Source organism: Silene latifolia, chromosome 9, assembly GCF_048544455.1.
Source record: "Silene latifolia isolate original U9 population chromosome 9, ASM4854445v1, whole genome shotgun sequence".
Classification (NCBI taxonomy): domain Eukaryota; kingdom Viridiplantae; phylum Streptophyta; class Magnoliopsida; order Caryophyllales; family Caryophyllaceae; genus Silene; species Silene latifolia.
The window spans coordinates 80,784,226-80,795,259 of NC_133534.1; the positions used below are offsets into that span (position 1 = coordinate 80,784,226).

The following is an 11,034-nucleotide window of genomic DNA, read 5'->3' on the forward strand; positions in this document are numbered from 1 at the left end:
CATTCCTTGAATCTGTCTATATAAGCACCAAAAGACTCATTCTTATCCTGCGGGAATCTGATGGTAAGTAGCATGAGAATGGTCTCAAGGAACTGAAGTTCCCTGAGACAAAAGACAAACTAAAATAAAGCAAATAAAAAATCACCGTCTCCCCGGCAACGGCGCCAAAATTTGACAGGCTAGTCGTATACCTATAAAAAATAACCAACTGGTCTCTAACTAATACAGCTAGGGAAGTCGGGATCGTATCCACAGGGAGACTAAAATGTGTTCTACTTGCTAACTAAAGTTTGTCTAGGTAACAAATTCGGGGTTGTTTGATTTTTGATTTCTAAACTACAAGTATTGAAGGAAAGAGAAATAAGGAGTAAAAAACGAGTATAAATATAATAAGAGAAATAGCTAGGACATCGGGTCGCCATGGAAAACAACGGTCAAGGGAAGGGTCAAAGGTCAGTCATAAAACGGTTTGCAGGGTAATGAAAAGGTCCTCTCGGATCGCTATTCGCCCTAGAATGCTTCTAACGGGCTCTCGCAACTTATTAGGGCACTCTATTGTCTGTAGCAGGTCTAACTCTCACCAGGTTTTCGATCTTAGGTTGGAGTTTACCAGATCAACTCATCAATTACATGCACTTAACCAATTAATCACAATTAATTTCTATAATTAACAACACAGACGCGATAATTATACCAGATCTAATAACCTATTTAAGACCGTCATATAACCATGGCTCCCCTAAATTCTATCAAGGGGATTTAGCTATGCATAATTGGATTCACGGAAATAACAATAATAACGATGATAATCGAATTAAGCATGATGCAAAGATGAGAGTAATTAAACATAAAACAAGCAATAATAAAAGAGAAGAAAAATATATAAAGTAAGAGAACTAAAGGAAGAATGGAAGAGAATATGGAGGACCATTCTGTTGTTTCTATTGTTGCAGGTATAAACAGAGTGGATAATGGAGATTCCGTCGATAAAAGTACAATGAACGCCAAGCTCACTGATGGGAATGATGCCAAGGAAGATGCCAACGAAAAAGATCATGAACGGGAAAATAAAGACAAAGAAAAGAAGAAAGTGAAGGCTTATGTGGATACAAACTATTCTTCTTCAGTTAATTCAAGTTCATGGAGATCAAAAAGGACGGTCCGCGATGCTGAAGGGACCTCCTCCAGTCAGAAGCCCTCTCTTGGGCTGTCGAAGTATTTTGGAAGATAAACGGGAAATGTCCCGTTGTAAAAACAATTTATAATTTGTTTAATTGTTAGATGTTTTATATGCTTTTTAGACAATAGCTAGTTAGTTTTTAGCGTAGGACCGAATATAGACTGCGTTTTGTGAATTTAGTATTTTCGGGAAGTGTTTTTCTGTGTTTCTATGCAGGTTTGGGGAAGATATGCTTCATTGGGATACGTGCCAAAAGAAAAAGCCACGATCGAGTACTTTTTGTACTTTTTGTACTCGATCGAGTAGCTTGCCCAGGTAAAGCCTTCGATCGAGTGGTTTCCTGTTCTCGATCGAAGGGTCACAATTGCAGGGTTGTCGATCGAGTAGTCTTTTACTCGATCGAGCAGAATGTCGAGGGAAGGCCTCGATCGAGTGGTTTAAAATCACTCGATCGAGTGACTATTGCTGACTAAAGCTCGAGGGGGTCTCCTTTCTCCCTTATTCTATTTCATTTTTACCTTTTGTTCTTCCCTCTTTCAATTGTGATAACCCTTAATCCCCCAATCCTCTATTTTTCTTCCCTTTTCTACCAAATTAATTACCCACAATCACTCCTTTCAATAATTTCGACCAAAGCCCCATGTTTTGCCCTTTGAATTTTGGTGCTTTTTGCGGTTTTCTGAGGGTTTTAGGGTTCGAAAAAAATCGAATTTTTTCGATTGTTTTTGTGCTTCTTTGTTGATTTTAATTGCAATATTTGTTGGGCAATTCGTCAAGTAAGTTCCTCTTCCTAATTCTTTATTGTTTAATTGCATTCTTAGGCTTCAATTTTGCAATTAGGGTTTCGAAATTTTCGAAATTTGGGGGAAAATCGTCTTGTTGTTTGATTGTTTTTTATTAGAACTTGCTTGTGATTGATAGGATGGTTAGTAGTAGTGTTTCCGCCACTTCGTCTGCTACTGCTCCATCTACCTTTGAGACGGTGGTCCCTGCTGCCACCACCGTCACTACCTCCGCTGTCACTGTTACAGCTACTACCCTTGTCACTACCACTGTTACTACAACTATTGTACCGTCCTCGGTGTCGACCCCCTCCGTCACAGTTCCGTCATTTGCCCTTGTCCAGAGACCGCCCTCTGTCCACGCTCCTGGGCTAGCTACTGCCGCCCTAGCTGCTGCCTCTGCTTCAGCTTCACGAGGGGGAAAGGGTGGGTGGTTCTACTGCTACTGCCCGTTCCGCTGCTAGGTTCGTGGCCGATGACTCGTTGGATTCTCTTGCTGAGTATCCACATGTACGATTTATTAACCCTCTTCATCGTCTTCGTTTTATGCATCTTATGTACTGTGACATCACATGTACACGATTTTTGTGTCGTTCTTCATTAGACAAGTCGGGGATTTTAGAACCCATGGCTGAATTATTAAACGGGACTGGGATGACGGGTCTGACCACGATGAGAGCGCTCACATATGAGCTAGTGACCCTCGAGTTTTTTTAGCTCTTTCACTTTCTCATCCGCTGCCTATGACACTGACCCGGGGAGCTCTTGTATTTCTTTTCGACTGTTTAACCAGACCTTCACTTGGACCTTAGCTGAGTTTGGGAGGAGGTTAGGTTTGACTTGTCACGGCCCTCAGGATGCTCCTAGGAAGCTCCTGTCTTTACTTTGGCCCACTCTAGCACAGACTCCCTTTGACCAGTGGAAGGTGGCTCACGTCCATCTTCCCCTAGCCCGTTACTTTCTTCGTTTCCTTGGGGAGACGATTTTTTGCCACCACGAGCCTAACAACATTGAGTTGTCTATTTTAGCGGGCTATTTTAACATTGATAGTGCTGGTCCCTTCGTTCTTAACATTGCTTATCAGACAGCTTAACATTTTAACGTTATCGGGCAGAAGAGGAAGGGCACGATTTCCTGTGGTGGGTTAGCATCCCACATCGCCCGTAGCCTCTTCACTAACTTCCCCCGTGGCCTGACATATGTAGATAGGAATGTGTACATTGACATTAATGCCATGCTGGCAATGTTTTGGTTAGCTAAGGACTAGCGGACTTCAAAGATTAGTGGTTCCGAGTCCGTGACCTTACCTTTTCCCGACCTACCCCGTCTTTTACCCATGACCACTGTGTCGGGTAGGTTGCCTCCACCTCTACCTTCTTACCACCTTTCCCTTGCTCCTTCTGCTTCTAAGAAGCGGAAGAGACCTGAGTCCGGGGAGGGGTCCACACCGACCCAGGTTAGGCAGACGTCCACGTCCATGCCTACGCCCACACCGACCCGTATCCCTACTCTTTCTGTTACCCAGCCGGATTTACCGGCTAACTTTGTTCCTCCTCCACCCTTTAAGGCGCCCGAGGTCATGGAACAAGGGCGTCGTGATGGTTTGCTTCTTGATATGTGCAGGAGAGTGGCTCGTATAGAGCAGCACCAGGCATTTGCCTTGTTCCCTCTATACGAGTACCATATGCGGAGAGGACGTCCTGTTCCAGACGGCTGGCCACACCCTTCTTTCTACCGGTTCCAAACTTAGAAATTTTACTTAAGCCTTGCAACAGGCTGTTGTTTTATTACCTTTGTCACTTGCATATGTACGAGTTAATGTTAAAAATACAGCTGAACATGTAGACTTGACCTGAATAAATTGGCAAACTACTTAAAATTTCTAAGTATTTAGAGCCGTATAACTGGTGTCATTTATGACCAGTTCATGTAAGAATTGAGAGTAGTATACTCCTTGTAACAACCCGGATTATGAAACAAGGGAAAAACTTATATAAAATAAATATCAGAGTACGATACTGATAAAAGGGTCAAGGTGGCGGAAACACCTGACCAATCCGGTTCGCTACTAAACCAAAACCAAACTAATACATTATTTGAAGATTCTTAGAACATAAAAACAAACTCCTAATTTATTATTCGGCTCGCCCCTCGATGCATCCCAAACAACATCATCCAAACAGCGACGAGCATTCGACCTGAGAATGGAGGTCGACAATCAGTCGGGAGTAACTAGATGCTCTCCCAGTCATGTTTACAACAATTGAATATAACCAACAATTAATAACAATTGAAATGCATAAACAGTAAACATGTGAGATCATCTATACTCATGAAAATCAAGCTTTGACTTACTACTCATGATACTCATAACACTAGACGAATGAGACTATATGAACTTAGACCATATGCAACCACTAGACCATAGACACCTACAAACCAAAGTAGACATGATCCACAGCACATAAGGCACAAAGCTAGCAACAAAGCATAGCGAATAGAGCGAACGCCGCTAGAACATTTAACTGATGAACTAGCAGATGGAACGTTTAACTGACGAACCATCGGTTGTGAAGTATTTAACTGATACTCCACGGTACTATGTATAGCGTATCAACACTGCCTATATGCCTAAGACCTGGCCAGACCTCTCGATGCATTAACTGTACATCGAACGACACTCGGGACCCAGAACGTTTAACTGACGAATCTGGCCACCCCCGAACATAGACCAATAAACCTGTTGGAGTTAGTGTCCTCCACAATAGTGCGTTAACATAATAAATCTCATTAATAGAATATCATCAGATATTTAATTATTTGATCCTCGTCAGTTGATTAACGTAAATCGATAACGGTTGGCTGACTAGAGTTTGACGTTATTGTCGTGAGACGGCGGTGATCAACTGACCCCTTTCGGTCACACCTAAAGGAACGAACCCCAATTGATAACTAATTAATTGTATGAGATACAATTCATTTAGTCCCTTGATTTATAGACTAAGAGGTTAGTCGATTATTATTAGAGAGATTTCGAGTTGCGAACTCGAGGAGTTTACGCTTATTATTTAATTATACGATAATTAAATAATAAGTTTTGGGAAACGGGTTTTAGTTAATTAACTGTTAATTTACTAAAATTGTACTAATTGATTAATGTGATTAATATTAGTACGTAAATAATATGTGTAGTGGTACACGTATATTTACGGAGTGAATTGGACGAATTTATTATGGAAGCATTTAAACATGATACGATGTTTAAAATGAAAATTACACGGATTTGTGCGACAAATATAAAAACCAACATGGACCCGTATATGGTCATGTGGACCATGTAAAATAAGTGTAATGGATGATTACTCACATTACCATAATATATGTCTTATACTACATTTTGCATGTGATGTAAGATAAAAATATAAAACAAAAATTGTCCACTAGAGCACCAACCCACCCGCCACTTCCTTTCCCAATTCTACACTCCATATATTTGGTCATTTGTTCACTCCACCTTACTTACACAAATCATTCATTTTGCATGTGAACAAAAACCTCTTCCATCTCTCTACAACATTTCTCTAGTATACAATTATTACTAAGAATAGTTAGTAATATTACTAGTATTATTATCAAGGGCACATATTAATAAGTTACTAGTTCATACTTATTAATATTGTTGGGTAGTTCTTGGGTGCTACTTGGAGGAGACTTTCTATTTGAAGGTTTTTCAAGGAGGATCATCCACATCATTTTAGCTCAAGAACAAATTAGTAAGGAGAACTAATTTGTGCCCATTTTACCTCATATTCAATGTAAGGAAATTGTTTTTCCTTATACTTTGTTTTTATGCTTTCATATTAGCATGCATGTTACATAGATCACATAAACAACAATTTATGAGATAAATTTATTTTATTAGAGAGTCTAATATGGATCTATGATCTTTCAAGTGGTATCAGAGCTTAGGCTTGTAATTTGCATGTTGATTTTAAGCATTTTTATGAATTATGAGATAATTAGTAAAAACTCAAAAATTGTGTTAGAAGAGGTTTTGGCACGAAATTTTTGGGAAATGCATACCTACTGATCTCAAAAGGTTTGTGGAATTTTTTGGTGATTTGTCAAGTAATTTGCTAATTTTAATGATTTTTGGTAGAAAACCGAGTCAAAATGTCGCATTTTAGTGAAAAATTGACTAAAATTAGTTAAATGTTGATTCGGTGCATGGCTTTTTTATGGTAGTTCATGCATGTTTTCTACTGATTGTATACAAAAGGTTGAAGGTTGGTTCGAATTTTTGCATGTTTATTGATTTTTTGAGTAAAAAGTCGATAAAAGTCCAATTAATTAATCATAATTTCGAATTTTTGGATTCTGCCCATGATAAATTTATGTACATTTAAGAATATTATTTAAATGTCAAAAGTAATTTTGCATGTGTGTTTTCACTTTGTTTTGATGTTTATTGGTTTTAGTGGTTAAAAACCGATAAATATCGATCTTTTTCTTCACAAAATTTATCCGGATTTTTGGGCAATTTTTATGACTTTTTGGTGTTCTTTGGAGTGTTCCAGAATACTAAAAATTTTTGTTTCAATTGTTTGGGTAATTTTTCAATTATTTTGGATTTTTACTTAAATATTATGATTTTACCAATTAAATTAGCAAATTATCACCAAACCAAACTAATAATTTGTCATAAAATTAGTGAGGACTAATTTTGAGGTTCAAAACAGTTTGGGCTATTAGTTTGGACTTAAATGAGATTTAAGAGTTAATTATTGATTTTTACATGTTAAAAATCGATTAAATCCACAAAACCGAGATGGATACCAATGAATGATAGGTAGGGCGATTTTGGCATCATATTTACAGCATTTTAAGCATATTTATTTAAGTTGAATGAATGATTGTCATTTATTTTAAGTATTTATCTTTTGTACCAAGTATGGCCTAGTTAATTTTTAATCGTTATTACCCGAAATGAATGGGAATATCGATTTGTTTGTAATTAAATACGATCTCATATCGTCGGTTTGTAATTAATTAATAGTTTTATTTATTTTATTAATTAATGTATAATAGGAATAGCTATGTAATTCATTTGTAATAGTTATTTTACCGGCGTTTCCAAAAGACGGATTACAACGAGATTTTAGTCTATTTTTGGAAGGTGTTCCAAATCCCACAAGGAAGAGCCACTTATGGAATGAAGAGGCAAGGGACCAAGGAGTTGGTTTCCGAAATGTAATAGACTAGGTTTTTATTAACTAGGAGGCCATACTAGGATTTATTCATATGCTTACATGTTTGCTTGTTTTATTTTCGCGCATGCCAAAATCGCCACTCACATGCATTTTATTTTATTTTTGCGGTTGTCAATTCACGTCATTTACATTCACCGAATTAATTCACTTATAAGGAATTTATGACTAAATTGACAAGATCTCTCACATAACTAAAATTGAGATTAGCCTTACCAATTAGTAACACCTATGAATCTCTTGTTCATTAGAGCCACGCTCGCCCAAGCGGGGTGTTCTCTTTTTACCTTGGGTAAGTAGGGTGGTAAGAGGTTATCACACACCAAAATTGGTTGGACTCAACGGGATATAAGACGGTCTTGTGTTCCGGGGATAGTAGATAAATTTGAGGAAATTTGTCGACCAAGAGTTCTAGAGGTAGAATTAGTCAACGTGACTTACCGAATTTACGCAATTATGGGATGTTTCGCCCAAGCGATGCTCATTTTTGTTTAATATTTGGGTCTTGGAATCATTTATATAATTTAGTGGGAGGTCATTATATAAATGCTAAAACTTGCTATACATGTTTTTACAAGTAATTTTTAAAACAATGAATGTTAATTTTTCCTTTTTGTTGTAGCATTTTAATTCGCAATGGCAACTTCATCAACTCCATCGACTACTTCACTAGGCAAAGATTCATGGCTAAGGTCCGTAATGGACAAATGTATTTTAAAAGATGACGGTAGTAACTTTCTTGAATGGGAATCCAACATCAAAAGTGCCGCGTTGTCCGACAATGTTCTCACTTACTTGACCGATGCTCCTCCTATCGAGCCCGGTGCAAGAGCTTCATCGGCGGTGCGGACCGCCTATGATGACTATGTGAGGATGTTGAATGATATCAAGAATGTGTTGATATGGTCAATATCGCCAAAGCTCAAGCTTTCATGCATTTCTTTAAATGCTTACGAGATATTCACTCGTATGATCACTATGTTTTCACAAACACCTAAAGTCCGTCAATACGATGCGGCGGCACGCTTCTTTGAAGCTAAGCTTGAGAGGGGCCAAAAGGTTGGTCCCCATGTCCTTAAAATGGTTGAATATGTTGACATCCTAGAGCGTCTAGGGTGTAAGATTCCTAAAACTCTTGTGGTGGCTCGAATCCTTCACTCACTCCCCACCAAGTTTGCCCACTTTAGGGTAAACTACAACATGAATGACATGGATAAGAGTTACCATGAAATTCATGCACTCCTCTCCCAAGCGGAGAGGGATATGGAGGCTAGTGGGAGTGAAAAGGGAGATGTTTTAACCATGAAGTTAAAGAATATGTCTCTTGGAGTCAAGAAAGGAAAGGGAAAAGAAAAGTCCCAATTCAAGAAATCGTCAAAGAAAATTGACAAGGGAAAGGGGAAGGCCGTTGAGAATGGCAATCCCAAGGCAAAAAGTGTCAAGCTCTCCGAGGCCGAATGTTTTCATTGTAATGGGAAGGGGAATTATAGGAGGAGTTGTCCCAAATACTTGGAGGATCTCAAGGAAGGGCGTGTGACGCCTATTGGTATGATTTCCTCTCTCTATGTGATAGACGTTAATTATGCTTGTACTTCCACTTGGGTACTTGATACCGGATGTGGCTCTCACCTTTGTAACCATTTGCAGGGTATAAGGGACGTGCAAGCACTAGCAAAAGGTGATGTGGATCTCCGCATGGGCAATGGAGCTAGAGTAGCCGCCGTTGCCGTAGGGACCTATGTGCTCACTTTAGCTAGTGGTTTAGAGTTGTATTTAAATAAGTGTTATTTTGTACCAACTTTAACTAAAAACATCATCTCCATTTCCGCGTTAGACGCGGAAGGCTTTTGTTTTATGATTAAGGACAAGTGTTGTACTTTTTCTTTAAATGATGTGGTTTATGGCAAGGCCATTTCAATTGGAGGCATTTATGTTTTAAATGATGTTAATGACGTTTATCATATGGAAACTAAAAAGCTCAAAAAGGGTGATCCAAACGAATCCTACCTTTGGCATTGTCGTTTAGGCCACATAAACGAAAGACGCATTAAGAGACTTGCTTCATCAAAAGTGCTCAAACCATTTGGTTTCGAATCTTATGGTACATGCGAGTCTTGCCTTTTAGGCAAGATGACTCGTGCACCTTTTGCGGGAAAAGGGACACGAGCTAGTGAGGTTTTGGCTCTCATACACACGGATGTGTGTGGACCATTAACCATCACCGCTAGAGGAGGTTTTCACTACTTCATTACTTTTACTGATGACTTAAGTAGATATGGGTATGGCTACTTAATGAAGAACAAAAGTGAAGCCTTTGACAAGTTCAAAGAGTTTCAAAAAGAAGTAGAGAACCAATTGGATAAAAAGATAAAGACTCTACGGTCCGACCGTGGTGGTGAGTATCTAAATATTGAATTTGATTCACACCTAAAAGATTGTGGTATAGTATCACAATGGACTCCTCCTGGCACACCGCAACTAAATGGTGTAGCCGAAAGGAGAAACCAAACTTTACTTGATATGGTTCGGTCAATGATGAGTCTAACTGAGCTTCCTAGTTCATTTTGGGGTTTTGCACTCTTGTCTGCAGTATTTTCACTAAATCGAAGCCCGACTAAAGCGGCCGATAAGACTCCATATGAGATATGGACAGGGAGAGTCCCTCATTTGTCATTCATGCTTATTTGGGGTTGCGAAGCGTACGTTAAGATCAAGTCTGACAATAAGCTTGCACCCAGGTCTGACAAATGTCTTTTTGTAGGATATCCAAGGGAAACACTGATGTGGAGTGATGTCGTCGGGTCACATCCAATCAAACATAATTTATATTACTCAACAAACTACTAGTTAGCGGTAAGTCGAGGTCGATCCATGGGACGGTGTGCTTTGGGTTCTAAGTCTATCTATCTCAATTTATGCTAGTGTCACAATTTGGTTGGGTTTGTAGTTGTGTCTAAACTAATGCAAGCAATATAGTGAAACAAGCAATAAAGGAAAGATGTAAACAAATGATTAAAAGTGCTAGGATATCATGGGGTCATAGGGAAATCATGGTGTTGATCATACAAACATGTTTACAAGGTTGCAAGCAATTAATGTTGTGGGGGAACCGAGTTGGGTTATATCTTACGGTTCTTAGGAAGAGTTGGGTCCCGGAGCCGAATCGGTTAGATTGTACAACACCTACAAGTCGACTTACTTTCCTCCTAATCAACTTCTATGCATGGTCTAACAAGACTCGAGTTGGTTTATATCTTACAAGTCAAGTTGAATAGATAAGAGATGGTAAAAATGCAAGGATTCATAGGCTTAGCATTTCATCAAACATAACATGTGCATAAAGTTGACATCACAACAAGCAAGCAATTTAATCATGCGAACATATTAGATTAAGCATGAATCAATCCCATGTTGGTTTCCCCTAATTACCCATTAATCCTAGCTAAAGAAACTACTCACTCATTATCATGGGAAACATGTCATTAATGGTGTCAATCATCACAACAAGTATAAACATGATAATAGAATGAAGAAATGAACAATAAAGATTAAAGAGTAAAGGAATTATACCAACTTAAGATGATCCAAATAATAAAGCAAGAATAATAGAAGAAACTTGATTGATTGATGGAAGGTTGTCAATCTCCCAATAACAACCCAATAATCTTCAATTACCCAATAATAAACTTGAATGATAAACTTGAACAATAATTAAGGAGAGATTAATGTGTAATTTGTGGAAAGATTAAAGAGTAATCTATTCTAATCTACTCCTAATCTAATCTAAAGAAGGATTTTCTACTCT

The 11,034-nt window shown here is 38.5% G+C and overlaps 1 protein-coding gene across 1 annotated transcript; it reads left to right on the plus strand.

The window, feature by feature from the left end:
* The first annotated feature begins 5,483 nt into the window (after positions 1–5,483).
* LOC141598191 (uncharacterized) lies at positions 5,484–9,089 on the plus strand. The gene is made up of 3 exons (XM_074418077.1): positions 5,484–5,777; positions 7,852–8,775; positions 8,877–9,089. The coding sequence occupies exons 2-3, from the start codon at positions 7,866–7,868 to the stop codon at positions 8,909–8,911; spliced, it is 945 nt and encodes a 314-aa protein (XP_074274178.1). The 5' UTR covers positions 5,484–5,777; positions 7,852–7,865; the 3' UTR covers positions 8,912–9,089.
* Positions 9,090–11,034: the final 1,945 nt, after the last annotated feature.

Excerpts from the sequence above, each read along its gene's own strand:
- LOC141598191 (XM_074418077.1), top strand. The coding sequence starts at position 7,866 with ATGGCAACTTCATCAACTCCATCGACTACTTCACTAGGCAAAGATTCA. Across the intron at positions 8,776-8,876 it reads AGGGCGTGTGACGCCTATTG|GGTATAAGGGACGTGCAAGC; the intron begins GTATGATTTCCT and ends AACCATTTGCAG.